Below are 23828 nucleotides of genomic sequence, written 5' to 3' on the forward strand. Positions count from 1 at the left end.
CAACCACTGCCTGAGGAAGGAGTTTCTTCCTTTTCTCCCTTATTTTTACCTTCATCTGCTTCCTGATGTTTTTTTTTTTTTTTGTTAAAAAAAATGAAAAATATACAGCTCCACATCTGTGTGTCATTTAGCCGTGTCTCTGGTCCTGTCTGAAACGCTGCCCCAAACCCACTGATGCTCCGAATTTCTGAGCAATTTGTCAGCGCAGATTTAAAAAAATAAAATAAAATAAAAACTACAGAGGGAAAACGTTGGGAATCCTCCTGCACAAGCAGATCCCACGGCAGCCCCTGTCAGCAGCACAGGTGAGATGAGCGGCGTGGGATCGCTCCCAGCTCAGAGAAATTAATGAGGATGCTGTGCCGGGCTGAGTTCTGTCCCAAATCTATGAAGTGCAAGCTTGTAACATGTGCCAAGCTCCTCTGGAGCTTGTTTCACAAGTGCTTCTCATTTTACATGCACGCCTGAGGAATTCTGCTTCCCCCAGCTGAAGGTAGGGATGAGAGGAAAAGTGAGGAGTGGAGAGAGCAGGTGGATCTGGCAAATCCTTGCACAAAGCACCGGGAATCTTTGCCTGGGTTTAGGCCACAGATTCTGGGCTGGCTCAGCGTGGATGGACAGCCCCAAGTAGGAATTGTTGCCTTCCCTTGGAAATTGTTGGAATCTGAGGTATTGATGTTTCTGAGGCTGGGGCTGAGGCTTTGAACATCCACCCAAAGCCTTCTTCCTCTTGAAGAAAGGGGAAATTTACTCTTCCAAAACCCAAACTCTTTCTTCCCATGTCCTTCTGCTTGCTTTTCCCTTTTCCTTGCAGGAGTGGCAGCCCCCTGGCTGGGCGATTTCCATTCCCTTGGAGCTGCTCCATTTCCCCAAGCTCTCTTGTTGGAATCTGAGATATTGATGATTAACCAGATTGTAGAAAGTCTCTGTCTGTCAGCCCCACTGCCAAAGCAGAAGCCATCATTGGTCTGTGCTGGTTTCCAGGTTGTTTATTCTGTTTATCTCTCACATGTTCTGCTGCCCTGCCCAGCTCTGTCCTGCAGGGCAGCGTGTGGGGCTCTGCCCTCAGTGGGATGTGACAAACATTAAATACCAGAAACTCCCTGGGCTGCATTTACAAGAACGTGCCAATATCTGTCACCTACGTTGGACAGTGTGTCCCCAGCCTGAACCAACAGAAAAATGCCAACACCACAGTGAGACATGGAGGGCATGAAGAAGGAGAAAAAGGACAAGACACACCCAATTTCCTCCATCTTGTCCCCTTTGGACCCCTTATCCAGAATCCTAAAATTGTGCTCCTGGGTGTCACTGGGAGGGAAGCAGTGAAAACCAGACATGAGCAGGGTTAAGGCAGAAAGGCAAGGCCAGCAGCTTTTTGTCCCCAAAGTTGCAGCCACACAACACAACCCCAACGTTTTGGGGTGTCCCAACAGTCCATGAGAGGCTCTGCAAAGCTCAGGTGAGCAGTGGAGGTCACAAAGTCTAAAGGGGCTAAAAGAGAGCTGCAGAGGGACTTTGGATGTGGGGGAATGGCTTCAAACTGCCAGAGGGCAGGGTTTGATGGGATTTTGGGGGATAAATTCTTCCCTGTGAGGTTGGTGAGGCCCTGGCACAGAGAAGCTGTGGCTGCCACAACTCGGAAAGGGTCCAAGGCCAGGCTGGACAGGGCTTGGAGCAAGCTGGGATTGTGGAAGGTGTCCCTGCCCATGGCAGGGGTGGGACTGGATGAGTTTTAAGGTCCCTTCCCACCCAAAAATTCAGTGACTCAGTTGTGATGATGATCCTCAGGCTGACTGGGTCAATGGAGAATGGTTTTATATCAAAAACAGGGTGTGGTAGAAAAGCACAAGAGGGGCTGGAAATATCTCACTAGAGACATGATGGATTTTTTTCTTTCATGCTTTCTGACTCTGGGTTTTCCTCTCCTGGGAAGACCATTTGTGATCACTGGCACCTCCAGCAGCTCCTGAGATTGGTCGTGAACAGGAGCAAAATGGTCCTTTTGGGCAGGCCTCACCTCGTGTCCCCTGGGCTGGCCACTCAGTCCTCACAGGTTTCATTAGATCTGGCCCTAACGAGGGCTCTGCTGAGCTCTGCAGTCCTCCTCTCTCCCCCTCCTCCAGTTCTCTGCATCTTCTGAGTGGAAATGACACAAAACTGAGGAGTTGTCACCACCCCACTCCACGAGGCCAGCACAGAGAGGATGTTTTTCCACTTGAGAATGGTTTGTCCAAGCTGCACACACACACGCTCTCACACTCACACGCTCTCACACACACAACACAAGAGTTTTCTCACCAAGCCCTCAGGATTTTGGCACTCCCTCCCACTCTCCTGCTAGTGCACAGCCCCACTTTCCAGCTGAAGTAGTTTTTGGAGGAGATGTGGAGAAATCTCCTCACTGCTTTGTTTGCAGCAGAGCTGCTGGCGCTTCCCAGGGCTCCCAGGCTGGTCATGAGCAAATGGAAAACAGAAGGAAACCAAATCCATCCTCCCATCCATCCCTGCCCTCACCGTGTCCCTCGTGCTGCCAGCTTGTCCCGTGGCCATCTCCAGCTCCACATGAAAAGGCCTCCATCAAACCAAGAGCTTTGCAGCCTCTGCTTCCATTTCAAAGCCTCTTTTTCCTTTTGCTGAGGATCTGGAGGGACGGGAGAAGTGTTCAAAGCCCAGAGTTGGTTCTGAAGTCCAAAGCTGGGAGAGCAAGAGGGGTTTGTTTTATGTGACAGAGCAGAGGAACCTGTGAGGGCAACACCTCCCTGCAAATCAGGTCATTTATTCAGTGAGGGGAAAAAAAGCCTTCCCAAGGTTCAGAGCATCAGGGCAGAAATCAAAGAGGATTTGAAGGAGGAGGGAAAGCCAAGCTCTGGCTTTGCCATTCCTGCCCTCCTGCTGGATCCCCATGGTCCAGCAGGCACTGAGGGAGATCAGGAAAATATTTCACTCTTTACACACCACTTTAAACCCTCCGAGCTGCCCTTTCCAGGGGGACTCAGGTCAGCTGCCACACTAAACTCCAAATATTTTCCTAGCTGGCAAATGAAAAAAAAACAACCCTGTGTGTCTGTGCCTGGCTCTAAAGCCAACGTACACGGAATGATGAAGCCCCTGGCACACATCTTGCAAGAGCTAATTATAGAATTTGGAAGGCAACGTGATAATGTTTTCTTTAGATGTGTGGTGCAGATGTAATTACTTCTCCGGAGATGCCAGCCGCAGATGACGCAGGATGCCCTTATGTAATCACCTTTCTTATGCAGCTGTGGAAATTTTCCCTCCCTGGCCCATCCCCTCAGCTCCTTTTTGAACCTCGCCCTCGTGGTTCCTTCAGAAGGTGATGGGTGAGGTCCACAGGCCAGCTGGGAGCACAAGGGCAGCTCCAGAGAAATGCCATTCCTGGGTTTCCCCATCCCTCATCTCTCCGTGAAGGTGCAGAAGGAGGTGATGGCTGGGCATTGGCAGGGCTGGGAAAAGGCCCTGGAGCCAAGTTTCCCCCATCCCTGGCATCTCCTGGGGCTTGGAACAGGAGCCAACTGCTCCATTCTCCTGCTGTGGAGGAGCACCTGCATGGAGCACCCTCCCAAAAACGGGCTGGGGATGCTGAGGATGCAAGAAACCAGCAGAGAAAAGCTGGCTTGTCCCTGCAGGGCGAAGGCTTGGTGGGTCACAAATGCTGGAGTTGCTCCAAAGGATGCTCCAGAATGCAGGAAGATCTCCCAGGTGATCCACGAAGTCATTCCTGACCGGGCAAAAACACAGCATGATCACAGCCAAAAATTCTTCCAATACAAGAGGGATTTTTGCCTGTGGATCCTTTCTGAGGTTTTCCTTTCTGCCTGTGGAACCTTTCTGTGACTTTCCTTTTGCCTATGGAACCTTTCAGAAGTTTTCATTTTTGCCTGTGGGCCCTTTCTGAGCTTTTCTATTTCTGCCCATGGATCCTTTCTGAGGTTTTCCATTTTGCCTGTGGATCCTTACCAAGATTTTCCATTTTGCCTATGGATCCTTTCAGAAGTTTTCAATTTTGCCTGTGGATTCTTTGTGAGGTTTTCCTTTTTGCCTGTGGATCCTTACCAAGATTTTCCTTTTTGCCTGTGGATCCTTTCTGAGGTTTTCCATTTTTTCACCTCAAAGTCTCTCTGTCCCACAGCCCACTGAGGTCCAAGCCATGGGTATCTCCAGGACAGAGGTGTCCCCCACCACCAGCACTGCTCAGAGGGGATCCAATCCTCTGGCATGAGCAGTAAAACCCTGCCTTGGCCACAAATATCCAGGAAAAAGGGTTGGTAAGCAACCTGGAGGCATCACCCTGTACAGGCAGCATATATTTTGGCTCTGTGCTTCCACCCTCTTCCACCCCTCTTCCTGGACAAACTGGACCATTCCTTGCTGTTTTTAAGGATTAATATGTGATGCAGAGGGGTGACTCCGAGTTCTGGGCCATGCTGATGCCACCAAAGTTGCAACTCTGGGATGTGAAGACTTTTCCTTCTTTTTTTCTCTGCATGGCATTTGAGTCAGGGCATGGATTGTGGAGGATGAGCCTGGAGAGGAACGAGGCTGAATCCCTCAGAGTTCAGAGAGTTGGGAAATGGGGGAATTGACCACACAGCCTTGTCACGATCCGCTTATAGCGGGGTGTCGTGATGGTTCGTTAGCCGATCCCAAAGTGCAAAAGACAATCAGCAGTTTAATCACAACAAATGCACCTTTATTAAGGGCCAAAACAATAAATGCGATAGTGGGTTCAGAAAAGAAATAAAAAGGATAGAGAGAGAGAGAGAAGGGGGGATGGGAATAGCTACCAACACAGGCGGAGTCCTCACTGGTCCGGACGATGTGGATCCGTCTTGTTGTGTTGGGGAGAGTCTCCGAAGTTCTACCTATCCCAGGGGTCCAGTTATAGTCCACAGAGGGAAAAGGGGGGAGCAGGCAGAACAATGAGAGTCTATTGAAATTGCTGTGGGGGAACAAGTGTATTTACAGAACATCATCTAGGCTGAACAAACACAATAAGGGATAAGTCCATTGAAGTTACTGGAGAAGAACAGGTCAGGTCATTCTCTCCCTTCGCCCACTGTTTGTGGTAGGAATCTCAGTCGCAGTCCTTGGGGAGAGGGTTCTTGATCTCCGTCTGTCACGGTGGTAGCGAGGCAGATGAGGGGTCTTCAGTGAGAGACCACCAGAGTTACCCCAACAGTTCATTTGGCTTAAAGGTGGAGAGTGAAGCAGGAATTGCAGTAGGCCGCTCTGTGCTGGGTCCACGCTGGGTCTTCGCCAAGTCCTTGCCAACTCCTTGCCAAGTTCTTGCCGGTCCTCGTTGGGAACAGCATGTAATGGTACAGCGGCTACACCTGCACTGTTGCCTTCTCCAAGCCGGAACTGCAGAGGGGGAAGGGAAATCCTGCTCGTGGCAATCGGCAGGCAAATGAGTGAGGGTCTTCAGACGGCCTCTTACACCACCCCGTGACTGACGATTGCCCTCGAGAGATGTTCAGCAGTGTTTCGTAGTGTTGTTGTGAAGTCTTCAGGACTTGTCTAGTGTTGGCAGCATATCCCAGAGAAGGGAAAAAGGAAAAGGAGAGGAAAAGAGAACAGGGAAAATACTAAAACAATAATTAGTATAAATTGAAACAACATTAAGCAATATAATCAATATTAATTAATAATAAACAATTTTTCTAATAAACCAATATAAAAGCTCAAATCAGGTTTTCTAAGTGACTAAAACAAATCATCTTCTAATTTTATAATTGCTTTGTGTCTATAGTCTTGGGGATGTCTACAGTATAAAGCACATTGGCCAGGTGGTGTGCATTAATTATAGCTGTCAATTTTGTTAATCGTTTTATCATGTCCGTTCTCCTTGATTTTTCCTAAGATTTCAATTAAATCCTGGTGAAGCAACAATTGCCTCACCAGAGTAAGATTCATTCCAATGGGGGTAGGCAATAGCTTATGAATCAGCGTGTAATTGGACTCTAAAAGTTGATATGAAGTAACTGGAGTTTCAAACGAAAAATCACATCCAGAAATTTTAGTGAAATTACAAGCACAAAAATTTGAATGATTTTTAGTATCTACTACTGTGTCTTCTACATACACTGTATTACAAGCAGTTCTAAAGCATGCACATCCATTTCCTATATATACAAGGAATGTTTTAGAAGTTTTGTTAGGATGGATTTCAAAGTGACAGATATTTTGTTCTGTGTCTAAACAGATATCTTGAGCTATAATTGCATTGCTTTCACAGATGAACCCTTGTTGTTCTCGGACAATACAGGATTCTAAATTAACAGTTTGCCATTTACCATCAATTTGTCGGGCCCATTCTCTATGCTCGGAAGGATAGAGAGTGGCTCCATCATGATTTAATCCTAATGCAATAATGGGGAATATTGAATGCACCGAGGCATTGCGAATGGTTAACACAAAAGCTGTGGCTAAGTTTGTGGTGGGATCATAAGTAAAGTTCACCAAATTCCACCAGGATTGGAAATCTTAATACTATTTAGAATTCCCAATCCTGTTCCCACAACACCAGTTATGTCTCTTGGCATCCGTGTTTCAGAAGGGTTCCACTGTCGCAACCAGGTCGTCCAACCGTGGAAAGAAGTTTGCAAGAAAGGTGAACAAGCTGGCTGAATTTCAGAGACATTGCTTTGCATTAGCAATTTAACTTGTTTAAGAGACCATGCCGGATTGAACAATATTTGTTGTTGGCCAGTTTTCCTAATTATATATGGTCCAACTTTAGAAATTTTCGGGGTAAGCATAACTGGTGGTTGGGTTTGAGTGGTGGTGGTGGTATGAATAAATTTAAAAGAAAGTCCTTCAGTATTTTTGAACCAAAGACAAACTACTTCTGCAGTTTGTGTTAATGTTAAATTGTGCCAACAATCCTGTACGCTTTGGTGCGTACAAACCTTTTTGTGCTTAAAGAGATCTTTTCACCTTTTCTGCATGCTACCACAATTATTTCAGGCCACAAACACTCAGCTGATTTCTGGCTCTGGGGTTGTGGTAGGATGCAGGAAAGTATTACCAGTTTTATCATGGATTAGGTGGTCTTCATGTCCCTCGGAGTTCTTCTGTAAAAGTAAACACAACAGACTCCTGCCAGCGAGAAGCAGAAAAGGTTAGAATGATGGAATTATCCAGCATGTATTTATCCAATGTTCTTTCCCTAGAGCACCAGAGGCTTTCCATGCACATTCATTCCAAGGGGGTTTTAGCACAAGGGGTACCAGCCCTGTAGTAAGGGATGTCCACCAGAACAGGTTGGCCAGGGTAATGTGCTGGATTATCAGGATCATTTGGTGCACAGCGTAGGAGTCAGTGTAGATAGAGACAAGAGAGGTGTTCTGTACCTTACGTTGAAAAGCACTCCAAACAGCTATCAGCTCCCCAACCGGAGCACTGCCTTCTCCCTCAGTATTAATTAGTTCAGTGAACCAAGAACTTGCCGATTGTTTGGGGGAAAAAGGAGGGGCCATTTTGATTACAGAGGCAGGTGTGTCCTGGCTGCTATCCAAGCTCTCAGTTTCTTGTATTGCCAAATTTTTCACAACTCCATCTGTTATTGAGAAGAAGTGACAGTAATGTTCAGTCTGAGCATACCACTTTCTTACCGAGGCCCTCTGGGCCACCCCGTCAGGAGGGAGGGTCCCAGTAGTGACTGTCTTAATATCATTGAAAGGGCTTCTCAATACAATTGGTAGTTGTAGTGCAAGTCTTTCCACTTCAATGAGAGCCAGGCTGACCACAAACAATCCCTTCTCCCAGGTAGCGTACCTTTTCTCAGCGTCTCTGAAACCACAGGAATCTCTGCTCAGATTTTGAGGAAAAGGCTGAGAAAGAGATGACTCACTGCCTGGATTTTGAGAGAGAAACTGGGAGAATGTTAATTTTGGGTCACAGCCTGAGTTCTGAGAGGAAAGCTGTGATATGGTTAGTTTTTGTCCACTGCCCCTGTTTTGCAGGAGGGACAGTGAGAAAGTTGTTTCCTTACCCGTGTTCGGGAGAGGAAGGAGAGGCTGAGGGAGAGTTGGTTCGCTGCCCATGTTATGAGGAAGAGTGGGTGCACTAGGGTGTGTACTGGGTTGAACTGATGGATTTGATTTTCGATAGCACCAATTAGTTATTATTTTCTGTAATTTATCCAGGGGCAGACCATCCATCACTTCTCTGGGGACCCCCTTTTGGACTCCCAGTGACCACCAATGCTGGCGGCTAGGGTTCTGTTTTCCCTTTTCTGGATTTTTACTGTAAGGAGTCCCAATAGACCGAATCCCTTTTGTTTTCTCTGATTTTTCTGGTTTCTCTTCCGGGGTTTTTACAGGTCCATATTTTCTACAATAATTGATCAAATCCTCTGCAACTTCACCCCATGTCCAAATTTTATGATTACTGCCAGGTGAACTGGCTTGTGAATTTACAGCTTGGAATGGAGAGCAGGATGGAGTAAAGGTAGGACCAGTAGATCCAGTGCGATTAGTGGGGTTACCAAGAAATCTGTCTAGTTTTTCTGTAGGGCTTAATGTCATGATAGTTTTCTGTAAGGCTATGGCAGTAGGTTTGAGTGTTTCTGGAAGCCCACGAATTAAAGGAGTCATTAGTTCAGGCTTCACAGGTAATTGCATTGGGGATTCAAAGCCAGGAATTAATTTCTTTTCATGAATCATTTTCAAACAGGCGGCTTTGTGTACACTTTCTAGGAGTTGGTCGGGGGTGCTAATTATAGCTATAGGATCTCCCCTTTCCAAGGGGTTCGTTCCCCCGGCCCAAAAAGCCGCGCGCTGTGTCAGGGACCGTGAGTCACGTTTATCTCCTGTTGTTAAGAAGACACCATGTCCCCAGTACCCACTGGCTTCTTGTTCAGTTAGTTTAATTTGATCGCCACCAGTGAGGGACACCCGGAAAACATATTCTGTTTCTGATTCGTATGGAAGGCGTCCATATTCTTTTTTAAGCTTAGCCAATTCGGTGGCAGTGTATGGTATGTGTTTGGTTGTGATGTGGGGGTCAAGATCATCATCACTGAGATAGTTATATTCTGTTTTAATTAAAGGTCTTAAGTGAGAGCAGCAATGTTCCCCACAATTATTTACTGCCTCAAGTTCTTTGTGAGGATAAATTTGGTTAATGTGAGGAGTTTCCTTTCCCTCAGGATTTATAGAGGAATCAGCATTAGATGATTTGTTAACGTGTTCCTCTTTTAAGGCAGCTCTTAATGCATAGTTCTCATTTCTCAGTGAATGTTTTTCATTCCTTTCTTCATGTAATTGTTTTTGTAAAATTTCAACCAAATTTTGAAGGGAGTCTATTATTGTTTCTTGCTCACCTCTTCGCTGGAAGCGAGTTTCTACAGCTGCCGTAAGACAAGCTCCCAAAACTGAGCATAAGATAGATTTATTTCTGCTCAGTTTGAATTTTGTACCATGTTGTAAAGAACATATTCTATCAACCACATTATCCAAATTAAACCAATTACTTTGTGCCCATTCTTCTCCTCCCGGAGAAGGTTTGGCATTGTATTTAGCTAGTAAAGCATAAAATTCAACTTTACCCTTATCGTTAAAGTTATCACTCATTTTGTGAAGGGACCAAAACCACAGCAGGGAGGTACAAACTTAAGTTACTCAAAGCACACAGACTTCGCTGTGTCGCCCTTCACTTCCCTGGGTGGGTGAAGAGACAAAATCTGCCTGGGAGGCTCTGCTTAGTTTCTTCAAGTCGTCTCTTCCTTCCCAGACAGTCCAAACACACATTTAAAACAACAGTGTCCCGCCTTTTGCACTAAGAGATCTTTTGCAATTTCTGAAGACAGTGTGGGTGCTTTTTCACCTAGGCAATGTGCAGTCTGTGGGAAATCTGAATCTTACCCCTTGCTCTCCAGACCATGCTCAGTCTTTTGTACTGGCAGGCTAGGTGCGGCTGGCAAGAAACGTCCTTCCCCTGTTACAGACTACACAGAACCTGCACCCTTCTGCCTAGACAGAAATCCTGTCAGTGACGCCAATTTTAATGTCACGATCCGCTTATAGCGGGGTGTCGTGATGGTTCGTTAGCCGATCCCAAAGTGCAAAAGACAATCAGCAGTTTAATCACAACAAATGCACCTTTATTAAGGGCCAAAACAATAAATGCGATAGTGGGTTCAGAAAAGAAATAAAAAGGATAGAGAGAGAGAGAGAAGGGGGGATGGGAATAGCTACCAACACAGGCGGAGTCCTCACTGGTCCGGACGATGTGGATCCGTCTTGTTGTGTTGGGGAGAGTCTCCGAAGTTCTACCTATCCCAGGGGTCCAGTTATAGTCCACAGAGGGAAAAGGGGGGAGCAGGCAGAACAATGAGAGTCTATTGAAATTGCTGTGGGGGAACAAGTGTATTTACAGAACATCATCTAGGCTGAACAAACACAATAAGGGATAAGTCCATTGAAGTTACTGGAGAAGAACAGGTCAGGTCATTCTCTCCCTTCGCCCACTGTTTGTGGTAGGAATCTCAGTCGCAGTCCTTGGGGAGAGGGTTCTTGATCTCCGTCTGTCACGGTGGTAGCGAGGCAGATGAGGGGTCTTCAGTGAGAGACCACCAGAGTTACCCCAACAGTTCATTTGGCTTAAAGGTGGAGAGTGAAGCAGGAATTGCAGTAGGCCGCTCTGTGCTGGGTCCACGCTGGGTCTTCGCCAAGTCCTTGCCAACTCCTTGCCAAGTTCTTGCCGGTCCTCGTTGGGAACAGCATGTAATGGTACAGCGGCTACACCTGCACTGTTGCCTTCTCCAAGCCGGAACTGCAGAGGGGGAAGGGAAATCCTGCTCGTGGCAATCGGCAGGCAAATGAGTGAGGGTCTTCAGACGGCCTCTTACAAGCCTGAAGGAAAGGAAGCCAGGGAGATGGTGGGAGGTAAAATCAAGGTTCACCCACTGGGGAAACTGGTTTCCAGTCATGGGTCAGTGCCAGTGACCGCAGAGGAATGTGTCCTCAGGGCAGGGAATACCCACATTCCTCCAGGACAAAGAGCCAGTCCCTGGGGGATGTGTTTGTAGCACTCAGGTCATTCATTAACTGCAAATTCCAAATTCCCAGGAGTCCAGGGCCATCAGGTGGTCATGGACTCAGGTGGCATTTGAGCCCAAGCCAAACCCCTCCCTGTGGTCCATGGACTGTGTTAGCTGGGTCCTTGTGGCCTGGAAAGGGACGTTCAACCTTGTGTCCTACCCAGAGTGGTGGGGGAGCCACCCCAGGGGTGCTCCAGGCTTCCTGCTCAGTGTCCCACTGCCCCTCCAGAAGATCCTTCCCAAAACTTGAGGATTCTCATTCTTCTGCTTCTGTTGAGGCCACTCAGCCACCAATTCCTCCCCGGAGCAGAGGCTGCCTATGATGGAGATGGAGATGATGGAGATGGAGATGGAGATGGAGATGGAGATGATGGAGATGATGGAGATGATGGGGATGATGGAGATGGTGGAGATGGTGGAGATGGAGATGGAGATGATAGATATGATGGAGATGATGGAGATGGTGGAGATGGTGGAGATGGTGGAGATGGAGATGGAGATGGAGATGATAGATATGATGGAGATGGTGGAGATGATGGAGATGATGGAGATGATGGAGATGATGGAGATGATGGAGATGATGGAGATGGAGATGATGCAGATGATGGAGATGATGGAGATGAGATGGAGATGATGGAGATGATGGAGATGATGGAGATGAGATGGAGATGGAGATGGAGATGGAGATGGAGATGGAGATGATGGAGATGATGGAGATGATGGAGATGATGGAGATGGAGATGGAGATGATGGAGATGATGGAGATGATGAAGATGATGAAGATGATGAAGATGATGGAGATGATGGAGATGATGGAGATGATGGAGATGGAGATGGAGATGATGGAGATGATGGAGATGATGAAGATGATGAAGATGATGAAGATGATGGAGATGATGGAGATGATGGAGATGATGGAGATGAGATGGAGATGATGGAGATGGAGATAGAGATGGAGATGGAGATGGAGATGGAGATGGAGATGGAGATGGAGATGGAGATGGAGATGGAGATGGAGATGGAGATGGAGATGGAGATGGAGATGGATGGGACAAGATGAGCACACATAGCTTAGTTCTGAGCCTGATGTTCCTCCCTGAAAAAAAAAACCTCCCACCCTGGGCCAAGGGGCTGTGACAAATCCCTAATTCCTGATACGGATAGAAAGGGCACTTCCAAGCAGGATCCTTGAAACACCTGGTGATTTCATGGAAATCTGCAAGCTGGTTTGCTCCAATTTAGTTTTACTAGGCCTGGCCTGATGCGTTGGGACTGTGAGTGGGAGATTTGTTTCCTTCATTCTGGATAATCAATCAAGGATGATTAAGAAATGGTTTTAAACTAAAAAAGATTAGAGATTTAGACTAAATATTAGGAAGGAATTCTTCCCTTTGAGGGTGGGGAGACCCTGGCATAGGGTGTCCAGAGAAGCTGCGGCTGCCCCTGGATCCCTGGAAGTGTCCAATGCCAGGCTGGATGGGGTTTGGAGCAACCTGGGATAGTGGAAGATGTCTCTGTTCATGGCAGAGGGATGGAACAGGATGATCTTTAAGGTTTGTTTCAATCCAAACCATGCCATGACTCCAGGATTCCACAATTCTCTGCTCTAAACATTATTTGGGAAACCTGAGGATTCACATCCTCCCCACAGGCAGCTCAGAGCTGACCCAAATCCCACGGCCAGGACACCCAGCTCACACTCTGGGCTTTCAGCACCCACAGGTGGAGATGCAGGAGCCTCTCCTGATTTTTGGGAAGGCCTGGCCCTTGCACCAGGCTGTGGCTTGCCAGCGCTGCGAGGCTTTGTCTGCTCTGTGCTGGTACAGGAGGAGACAGCTTATACCAGCAGGGATGGTTTTTTTCCCAGAATAAGAAACCATCCCTCTGGATGACATAAACCAGAGTCTTTTGGCTTGTTCGTGCTGGCTCAAGCTGAGCAGGCAGATGTCATGGATTGGAGATGGAAAGTGTCCCCCACTGCAGCAGCTTTTGGGGTTATCCCAGCCTCAGGATCCCCCGTGGCAGCTTGGAGAAGGTCCTCTCCCATCCCCAGCTCTGTGTGGGCATGAGGAGGTCTCACACAGGCTCAAATGATTCCACTTAATGAGCAGGAAAAGCCTCTCCCAGCATTTCAACTTCCAGACCAGTGGGATGTCCCTGTGCTGGTGAACCCCCGGGTGCAGAGAAGGTTTGTTTTATCACATAAACCAGCTTCTTCTTGCACAAACAAACTCTGGGTGCCATCCTGCCGTTTCTGCTGGGAGCTCAGCCACAGAGCACGCTCAGGCTGTGCAGGCTGCTGGGGATTTAATCAGCATTCCCAGCAGAAAGGTTGGATTTTCTGGCATGGCACAGTCCTGCTCCCCTACCAGCCCCATCCTGCACGTCTGGCTGTGGTCCCTGTGATCCCTGCAGGGCACTCACAACGAATCAGGCAAGGCAGAATCTCTCCACAAACACAGGCAAGCCCTTGGATGTTCCACACCCGTTGACTGTCAGAGAAAACAGGGTTTTTCTTCTGAAAACCAGGCTGGAAATCACTGCTTTAACAACAGAGAAGGGGGAAGAGCTTCAAACAGAGCCTGGCAAGGAGGTACTGCAGGAATTCTGGTTTCAGTGCCCAGCTAATGGGTGTCAAGCACTTACAGGCACAGCCAGTTCACAGCTGAGGTCTGAGCTGGGTTTAAGTTGTTGTGGTGCTGGTTGGGAAGCTCTGGAGGCCTCCAGCACAAATTCAGAACTGTCTTCATCACCAGAGCAGGCTGGCATTGCCCAGCCAAGGCACTCAGACATGCTGGGATGGAAATGCCACTTCCTTTGTGGCCTCAAAGTCTGCCCAACATCCAGGGCACCCTTATTGAGGGGTTTGTTCTGCTCCTCAAGGCTTTGAAAATTATTTTCCCTCTAAATAAAGGATCTGGGTGAAGAGAGGAGGGAGGCTCTTGCTCACATTGGGATGTCTTGTACTGAAAAGCAGCTCCCCAGAGCTTCCAAGGAAGAAATCCCAGTGCAGGGAGCCGCTGTCTCTGCTCCCATCCCATCCCCACCTCCGCCTTGCCACACGCCTGAGCACATCAAGGCTTTCCACCCCTATTCCCTGGGGAATTCCCCAGCCCATCCATGCTCCTTCAGTCCTCACTGCAGCTGATGTTTTCCTCCTTCTCTGATCAGTACAAAGGATGCTGAACCAATCCTGCAGGTGCACTCCAAGGATCTCAGAGAGTGTGGGAATCCAGGGCTTCCCTCTGGCTGCCCTGGGACCCTGGCAGGGATCAGGAACCCCCCTGGACAGAGCCCCCAGAGACACTGGCTGTGATGGAAAAGAGTTTTCTATCTTACAGGATCAATTACCAGCTCTGAGTGTTTGATATAAGTCATAATTAAGTGTGGCACAGGTGCAAAAGTAAAATTTTAGGATTCTAGATGAGGGGTCCAAAGGGGACAAGATGGAGGAAATTGGGTGTGCCTTGTCCTTTTTCTCCTTCTTCGTGCCCTCCATGTTTCACTGTGGTGTTGGCATTTTTCTGTTGGTTCAGGCTGGGGACACACTGTCCAACGTAGGTGACAGATATTGGCACGTTATTGTAAATGCAGCCCAGGGAGTTTCTGGTATTTAATGTTTGTAACATCCCACTGAGGGCAGAGCCCCACACGCTGCCCTGCAGGACAGAGCTGGGCAGGGCAGCAGAACATGTGAGAGAGAAACAGAATAAACAACCTGGAAACCAGCACAGACCAATTATGGCTTCTGCTTTGGCAGCGGGGCTGACAGACAGAGACTTTCTACAATCTGGTTAATCATCAATACCTCAGATTCCAACAAGAGAATTTGGGGATCTGGAAATGGAGCAGCTCCAAGGGAATGGAAATCGCCCAGCTATGGGGCTGCCACTCCTGCAAGGAAAAGGGAAAAGCAAGCAGAAGGACATGGGAAGAAAGAGTTTGGATTTTGGAAGAGTAAATTTTCCCTTTCTTCAAGAGGAAGAAGGCTTTGGGTGGATGTTCAAAGCCTCAGCCCCAGACAGAGCAAGGCCGTGGTGGCTGGGTAGGGAAGGATTTTTAGGTGGGGAAACCCAACCCTGTAGTCCCAGGCTGGAGGTCACCTCAGCTGGTTGGATCTGGGTGACACAGTTTGACCACGGCCACCCAAAAAGGGCAGAGCAGAGAAGGATAAACCCCACAAAGGGCTGAGACCAAATCCGGTGGCTGAGTCCCACGGGGACAGGGCAACACGGAGGCCTGGGTGCAGCTGGCTGTGCAGGAGCCCTGGCACAAAGGGGTGCTGGGTGAGAATTGGGGGTCTCTGTTGGCTCTCAGAGGTGATGGAGGGGCTCTGCTGGAGGTGGGCAGAAAGGTTCCTGGCTCAGCCACCCGAGCCCTGGGTTAGAAATGGGAGCTGACAGTTCAAAAGTTTACACCCCACCTGAGAGCATCAGGAGCATGGGTTATCCTGGATTCCCCAGCCTTCTCCAAAGTCTTTCCTAACATGATTTATTCATCCATGGGGAGCACTAAGACATAACTCAGCTACCAACGGGAGCACAGCTCCTGCAGCTGCAGTGTCAGGAAACTGCCTGTGTCCTGTGAGATCTGGAACTGCTGCAGCTCCCTGCTGGCTCCTGTGCTTGGGCAGCTTCCCCAAATCCCACTGCTGGGAAGGCTCCACGTCCCAGCAGAGCTCTTCAGCCAGCTCTGCTCCTTGCCAGAGCAGTGCCAGGGATGGAAAGGACTCTGTGTCTGTGTGGCTGCTTCCAAGGTGCACACACATCCCCAAAACCTACTTGTCAGAATTCTCTGCTTCTGGAGCTTAAAGGCAAAACTGCGAGCTTGGGTCTCCACAGGAATGCATTTTGGTATAATTTGCACCTTCCCCGTGCACCCCAGCGGTGTGTTTTGCCCTGTTTAAATGCACATTAACCTATATTTGATTATTTTGGCGTTATTGCTGGTTTTTGTTTGCCCACCAACACCGGCTCCGTTTGCGAGGCCCCGACCGGCGACTCCTTTGATCCCCCAGACATCCTGCCAGCAGAAAATTCACTGGAGCAAATGTGTTTAAATAAGTGCTAGCATTGTGTGGCTTTATTTCCCTCCCTCCATGACTGCAAATAATCCAGAGTAAGTGCTGAGGCAGGACGGCCCTCGATGGGAAGCCTGATTGTTCTCCTGCAGCTGGGAAAGTGGGAAAAGGAGCTCTGAGCCATCCTGTGCCACCAGGGCTCTGCTCTGAATGATGGAAAGGAAAGAGGGCAGCATCCACACCCAGCTTTTGGCCAGGTGGATGGAGCTTGGGGCAAGCTGGGATAGTGGAAGGTGTCCCTGCCCACGGCAGGGCTTGGAATGAGATGAGGTTTAAGGTCCCTTCCAAACCAAACCAAACCAAACCAAACCATTCCATGGATGCACCATCCCATTCATCCCATCTGTCCAATTCTCTGCCCTTCCTTCAGAGCTCTGCACAGCCATCCCCAGAAGGATGGGAAAGATGAGGAGAGTCCCCTGACAGAAGGATCCCAAATTTAGTATTTGAGTGAAAACGAGCTGTTTTGAGCAATCCCCACTTGAAAAAAAATGCCCACCCCAAAATTCCATTTGAAAACAGCCCAGCTGTTAGAGCCCCAAATCTCTATTTTGCACCAAAACAAGCCCCCCAGACCCTAAAATCCCCTTTTGAAAAACAAACAAGCAAACAAAAATAAACAGGCAGTCAGATCCCAAATCCCTATTTGAGGAAAACCAGCTGCCAGACCCCAAAATCCCCCTTTAGCCAAAATAAGTTACCTGATCCCAAAATCTTGATTTGATCAAAACCAAGCCATCAGACCCCAAAATTCCCTATTTGTAAGATAACCCAAACCCCAGCTGTCTGAACCTAAAATCCCTGTTTGAGAAAATTGAATCTCAAATTCCTCATTTAAGAGAAAACAAGTTCTGAGAGCTTGAAATTCCCTATTTGAGAGGAAAAAAAAAACTATTAAAACAAAAGAACCCAACAGTCAGATCCCAAAATTCCAATTAAGCAAAATAAGCTGTTAGAACCTCAAACCTTTCTCTGTGCAAAGCCAAAGTGTCAGACCCTAAAATTTCCATTTGAAGAAAAACACACGGTCTGACCCCAAATTCCCTGATTGAGATAAAACAAGCCTCTGAACCCCAAATCCCAATTTCAGCAAACCCCAAAACCTTCCAAATCCACAGATTCCCTATTTCAGCAAACCCCAAAATCTTCCAAACCCACAGATCCCTATTTGAACAAACACCAAAACCTTCCAAATCCACAGATCTTGATCTGAGTAAACCCCAAAAGCTTCCAAATCCACAAATCCTAATTTGAGCCAACCCTGGAACCTTCCAAATCCACAGATCCCTATTTCAGCAAACCTCAAAACCTTCCAAATTCATAGATCCCTATTTGAACAAACACCAAAATCTTCTAAACCTACAACTCCCTACTTGAGCAAACCCCAAAACCTTCCAAAGCCACAAATTCCTATTTGAGCCAACCCCAAAACCTTCCAAATCCACAACTCCTATTTGAACAACCCCCAAAACCTTCCAAATCCACAGATTCCTTATTTCAGCAAACCCCAAAACCTTCCAAATTCATAGATCCCTATTTGAACAAACACCAAAACCTTCCAAACCCACAGATATTTCAGCAAACCCCAAAACCTTCCAAATTCATAGATCCCTATTTGAACAAACACCAAAACCTTCCCAACCCACAGATCCCTACTTGAGCAAACCCAAAACCTTCCAAAGCCACAAATCCCTATTTGTGCAGAAACAAGCCATCAGACCCCAAAAATCCCCATCTGCAAACAGTAAAAAGGAAAACTCCCAATCCGTATTTCAGGAAAACCCAGCGTCTGACTCCAAAATTCCCATTAATACCAAAACAAACCCCCGGCCCCAAATTCCCCTTTGAGGAAGCCGGAGCCATCCCGTCCCCAAATCCCACTTTGGGCACAAAGGGTTAAGCTCCTGCGGGCTCCGTGGCCAATCCCACCGAGCGAAGGGCAGCCCTTGGCCCCAGCCCAGCAGCAGGTTGCTCTCCTCAGGTATTATTTTGGATTTTTTTTCCCGGGATACCACGCAGGGAAAGGATGAATTTGGCGGTCGGCGGAGGATGGGGAGCTGCGGGATGCACCCCTGGGCTGCCCAGGTAAATCCCGGTGGGTGTCAGGTTTTTGTGGGATGTTTTTATTTTTTCCCCCTTTCCTTCCCCCTCTCGCTGGGTGTCTTTGTTTGGGACCGGGAAGAGTTTGCGGTGGATTAGTGCAGGGCTGAGCTGCTGGGACGTTTTGCAGGTGATTTAATTTTTTTTTTTTTTTGGGGGGCTGGGACACTCCGTGGGGATCAGAGATGGGGTGAGCGGAGCTGGGTGGGCAAAACTGCGATTTTCCCCTCTCTAAACCCCCCCTGGATGCAGCTGGGACCCTCCCCAGCACCGAGACCTTGCACCCCAGCGGATTTTAGGGGATCGCTCCGGTTTGGCAGCGCTAATTCCGGCGGTGGGGACAAGGCACCCACCACGGGGGTTTGCTCCAAGGGAGGAGCGAGCACTTCTCTGTCTGGCTCCGCGCCCAAAAAAAAAATTCCTCGGGGCGAGTTAATGATAAATCACGGCCGGGTTGATGGTGGCAGCCGGTGGCCGGTCCCCTCCTTGTCCTTCCTGCGGCTTTGGGAGAAGTTTGGGGATGGCAGAGCCAGGTAGGGCTGGTGGGGCCGGCTCCTTGGGACCGCTCTGGGGGTGATGGCTCACCCCAAAGGGCAGGATTGGGTCCCTCCCCTGCGACATCCCGTCCGCAGGGGGGTCTGGTGACAAAGAGAGGGGTGCCCCTGGCATTTGGGGCCACGGAGCTGGGCTGGAGCAGGGGTTCACAGTGGGATGGCCGAGATTTGGGGTGTGGGGTGTGTGAGGATGGCAGGCAAGGGGTGTAGCTCTGTGCAGGGACACTTGCAGTGGTGACCAGGAGCTTCCACATATCCCATGTGCTGGGCAGTCCCTCAGGCTCAGCTGGCATCACCTCATCTCCAGCCACCTTTCCAAGGGATTTTCAGTGTATTAGTGCATGGGCTGAACTGGTGGGACCCTTCCCAGTTGCTTTTTAGGGATGGGATGTACCTGCTGGGCTGCGTTTGCACCAGGGGGTCAGAGCAGAGATGGGGTGCATGGAAATGGATTGCTCAGGGTGGGGAAATCTCAACCTGGATCCCACTGGCAGCGCCTTAACCAGGGGAAACTGAGGCACGCAGGGCTGGGCTGACCCCAGGCAGTCCAGCCCATGGTATGGGGCATCCCAGACCCTCAGGGATGCTGAGGCTGCTCCAGCAAACTGCCCTGTGCTGAGGGCATCCAGGGAGTTTTCCCTGTGCCACCAGGGGACAATGTCCCTCACAGGGGACAATGACACAGCTGGCCCTGAGTATTTTCTGGGGGCAGTCACAAGGGTCACAGAGGAGACCATGTTTGAACCCTTCCAGGTGGACACACAGGATCTGGGATGGCAGTTTGGGCTGAGCTTGAAACCATCCTGTCCTGCTGTCCCTTGGGATGATGGGGACAGATAAGGCAGGTCATGGAAAATCCTTCCTGTCTGCCCTCAGGTGCATCCTGGAGGGTGCCAGCCTGGATCCAAACCCAGGGCTCTGAGAGCAGATGAGGAAAAAGGGGGGAAAATCCCCCTGAGGATGAGGACTTTGGCCAGGCAATGCTGGTGGATATCCAGTGTGGCTTGCAAAAAACTCCATGGCTGGATAATTCCGGGTGGAAAGGATCCCAGGAGCTCTCCAAGCCATCCTGCTGCTGGTGAACCTTGCCTGGTCCATTCAGGGCTTGAAAACCTCCCAGGATGAGACAAAAAAGCTTCCCTGGGACTGTACAAATGTACCTTGTCACACCTCCACGTCACCTGCCGAGGTTTCTCTGGGGCTTTGCCCACCTCGCTGCAGCCTTCAGAATAATTTTGATTTCTTCTCTTACTGAAACAGCTCAAGACTGGGGTGGCCTGCCAGGTTCTTGGCTTTTAATTCCACTCTGCCTGCTTTTTCAGATCCAGAAAATCCTGTGGATTAAAGCTGGGATAAAAGACCCAGAGACAAGGAGCTGGGATGGAGGAGATGGGCTTGAGACAGGTGGAGCAGCTCGTTCAGGATGAGCAGCAGCCATGCCCAGATTGATTTACTGATTCTTTTACTGTCAGTAAAGGGTTTCCAGGAAGCTGAGGCTGGGTGTCCATTCCAGGAACACCCTCAGGGAGCTGAGAGGGAAGGAGGGACAAGCAGGAGGGCACAGAGCCAAGGCCGTGTGCTCCACAGTGCAGATTGTGGCTGTGCTTTGCCACGATTCCCCCTCCTGCCACGTCCTGGGGGTGGGGACAGGGTGGCAGCAGACTGTGTCCCCTAAACACAGCGACCAGCTGAGGGAGGAAAACTGAGAGCAGAGTGGGAGGACTGGCCGGGGAAGGTGGAGCAGGCTGCACTGTTCAGGCTTTGTCAGGGAACAATGGGGCCTTTATTGGGGAAGAGAGGTGGCGAGGCTGGCAGGGACAGGTTGGTACACAGAGAGTTCCTTGGCCAGCTGGGGGACAGGGCACTGGCGTGTGGGATGGGACAGTTTGGCAGCCAGTGTCCCCCTAGCCAGCCCTGGGGGCAGGGAATTGGGACATGGGGTGGCACAGGTTGGTACACGCTGGCCAGCTGGGGCATGGGGAAATGGGAAATGGGAAATGGGAAATGGGAAATGGGAAATGGGAAATGGGAAATGGGACAGGTTTGTAACCAATGCATCCCTTGCCCAGCTGGGGTGAACACAGAAATGGGCTGGGATAGTCTGGTACACATCATGTCCTTTGGCCAGAAAGTGGAACAAGGAACAGGGATATGGAATATGGAATATGGAATATGGAATATGGAATATGGAATATGGAATATGGAATATGGAATATGGAATATGGAATATGGAATATGGGATGGGATAGTCTGGTACCCATCCTGTCTTCTGGTCAGACAGTGAAACAAGGAACAGGGATATGGGATGTGGGATGTGGGATGTGGGATATGGAATATGGGATGGGACAGTCTGGTACCCATCCTGTCTTTTGGTCAGAAAATTGAACAGGAATATGGAATATGGAATATGGAATAAATATGGAATATGGAATATGGAATATGGAATATGGAATATGGAATATGGAATATGGGATGGGATAGTCTGGTACCCATTATGTCCTTTGGCCAGAAAGTGGAACAAGGAACAGGGATATGGGATATGGGATACAGGATATGTCCACAACAGATATGGGATAATATGGGATAATATGGGATAATATGGGATAATATGGGATATGGGATAATGGATATGGGATATGAGATATGGGATATGGGATATGGGATGTGGGATATGTGATATGGGATGTGGGATGTGGGATGTGGGATGTGGGATGTGGGATGTGGGATATGGGATATGGGATATGGGATATGGGATATGGGATATGGGATATGGGATATGGGATGTGGGATGTGGGATATGGGATGTGGGATGTGGGATATGGGATGTGGGATATGGGATATTGGATATGGGATATGGGATATGGGATATGGGATATGGGATGGAACAGGTTGGTGCCCAGAATGTCCCTTGACTACAGCTGGAGGAAACTGGGACACGGCAGATGGGACAAGGGACAGGCCAGTTTGGTACCAAACATGGCTGGTGGTGGGACCTGTCACCAGGTGCCACTGTGAGCCCCACAGATGCTGACATGGCTCTCCTTGATGTGGGTCTGGATCCGTGGCCACCCTCCCAAATCCTTTGCCATCAGGAGTTGCAGTGAGTGCTTTAGGAAAGGGCTGCTTCTGAGCACCCTGGGGACCCTCACAGCTGAGAGTGAGGAGCATCCCATGCTGGGGACATCCTGAGTCAGGTGCTGCCACCCACTCCAGACCAGAGGAGCTTTGGGGATGCAGGAATCCATCGTCCTGCCGGGCTGTCCCTTGGCAGCTCCACAAGGAAGAGCCGACTGGGTCTTTTCATCTCATCTCTTTTGTTTCAGGCTTATTATGTAAATAGCTGATGCGGCCCCCATAATGAGAAAGTAGTTTCCCAGAATACAAAAGGCTGTAATTATCTCATTAGCAGGCGGAAAGGAAAAGGAAATGTTTCTAAGCCAGCTCACTTTTATTTCCCACAGCAGCCCGAGGAAGTGCAGCCCCCAAAACCGGGACCTGCCTGCCCCTAAATCTGCCACCCTCTCTCTTCAGGAGGGAAAAGCAAAGTGGGATCCTCCTGTATCAGAAATGGGTTTGTACTGGGAGGGCTTTGAGCAGGGCCCAGTTATCAGAGGATGCTGCAGGTCCCTGTGCAGACCCCTCAGTGCTCTCAGGTGCTGGGACAGGGGTAGCTGGAAAGTGGGGGGGGTCACAGAGGGACAGGGTGGTCCCCACATTCCCAAATTGGATGTTCCTAGGCAGGACTACCATCCAAGTCCAACCTCCCTGCTCCAGCTAGGGCACGTTACTCAGGATTGTGTCCAAAACTCAATCCAATCATAAGTCCTTTGCACAGAAGGATGGAAAATGTGCAGCCCCACAGCCCAAGAGGTGTCTGAGGGTGGCTGCAAGAATCTGCCACTACTTGACCCTCCAACCTGCCTTCCTGAGTTTTCTTTTTAGAAAAAAATCTGCAGTGCAGGGATAAATGGGGAAAGAGAGGTCTGTGACCTAGGGAAGGAGCAGGAGTTGTTCTTCTGACTTCATTTGGCTTCTGGTTGTGGAAAAAGCTTGTGGTTGAAAAGCTGGAGAGCTGCATGTTTTTGCAGACAGGTTCAAGTGTGTTTGTGCCGTATTCCAGTGGCAGAGGAAAACCTGGCAGCCACCAAGCCAGGATGGGGGGAAAGGACTAGGAGGAGGTGCAGAAAAGAGCCACAAGAGTCACTTAAGGCTGGGAAAAATGCCTGTGAGAGACAAGAAAAGCTCATTCTGTTCCCCTCTTCACTATGAGCAACTTGAGAAGGGTGCAGGAGAGCAGGAGGTGCTGGGGCACTGGAGCCAGGTGGGAGGGGAGCTGTGGTGTCCCTGCCTCTTCAACAATCCCAGTGGAGGAGCTCTCAGCCAGGTTTGGGACCAGCAGGGCCATAAGGAGGTGACAAGTGATGGCCTGTGACACACAGGAGGCAGAGCAGTAACTGAGTGGCCTTTTTGGAGGACATGGTGTACAAAAAACGGTGAGGGAGAGGAAATGGGATGTGACTGAAACCTGCACCTGAAACTAAGAGGACAAGAGGAAAAAGGAGAGGTTTAGACTGGATATTAGGGCAAAATCATGAAAAATTTCTTCATGGAAAGGGTGTCCAGCCCTGGCACAGCTTCCCAGGTCAGTGGTGGAGTTCCCATCCCTGGAGGGATTTAAAAGCCATATGGATGTGGCGCTTGGGGACGTGGTTTAGTGGTGACCTTGGTAGTGTTGAGGGAGCAGTTAGACCCCATGGTCTTAGAGGGGTTTTCTAACCTGGATAATTCTGTGATTCTATGATTCTACAAGTTCAAGTCTTGGGTTTCAGCGGTGTTTTTTTCCCAGGGTTTGTTCATGCCTCACTGGACACAGGTGGCTTTGCTCCCTACAGGGTCTGTGTCTTCACTGCTGACCCATTCCTGTCCTTCCCACTCCACATCTCCTCCTGGATGAAGCTGAAATTATCACAGCCATTCTTTTCCCACCCTTTCTAACCTGTTCCATCACCCCAGGACATGCTGCCTT

At 49.2% G+C, this 23828-nt stretch overlaps 2 protein-coding genes across 6 annotated transcripts in view; one reads left to right on the top strand and one right to left on the bottom strand.

Annotated features, from left to right (window-relative positions):
* LZTS3 (leucine zipper tumor suppressor family member 3) overlaps positions 1 to 23828 on the top strand; it is a 57088-nt gene that overhangs the window by 16750 nt on the left and 16510 nt on the right. The window contains exon 1 of one of the 5 annotated variants that reach the window (XM_021526822.3): positions 18134 to 18233. The exons of 2 other annotated variants lie outside the window; for them this stretch is intronic. The gene's annotated coding sequence lies outside the window, so the exon portion shown is untranslated. Of the gene's footprint in view, positions 1 to 18133; positions 18244 to 18700; positions 18782 to 23828 lie in introns of those variants that run through there. 2 more of the 5 variants (XM_021526820.2, XM_021526823.2) reach the window with 2 other exon arrangements.
* On the bottom strand, positions 7002 to 9599 carry LOC144246105 (uncharacterized). The gene is made up of 4 exons (XM_077782553.1): positions 9575 to 9599; positions 8417 to 9127; positions 7638 to 7747; positions 7002 to 7097 (listed from the first exon to the last, which is right to left on the bottom strand). Exons 1-4 carry the CDS (start codon positions 9597 to 9599, stop codon positions 7002 to 7004), a joined length of 942 nt encoding a protein of 313 aa, XP_077638679.1.

This window comes from Lonchura striata, chromosome 4 (genome assembly GCF_046129695.1).
Source record: "Lonchura striata isolate bLonStr1 chromosome 4, bLonStr1.mat, whole genome shotgun sequence".
Taxonomy (NCBI): domain Eukaryota; kingdom Metazoa; phylum Chordata; class Aves; order Passeriformes; family Estrildidae; genus Lonchura; species Lonchura striata.

Bases quoted from the DNA above. Each gene is read 5' to 3' on its own strand.
- LOC144246105 (XM_077782553.1), bottom strand. From the start codon at position 9,599: ATGAGTGATAACTTTAACGATAAGG. The intron at 7,748-8,416 runs GTAATCATAAAA...CTCTCATTGAAG, and splicing joins ACAAGCCAGTTCACCTGGCA to TGGAAAGACTTGCACTACAA. The intron at 7,098-7,637 runs GTAAGAAAGTGG...TTACTTTTACAG, and splicing joins GGGTGGCCCAGAGGGCCTCG to AAGAACTCCGAGGGACATGA.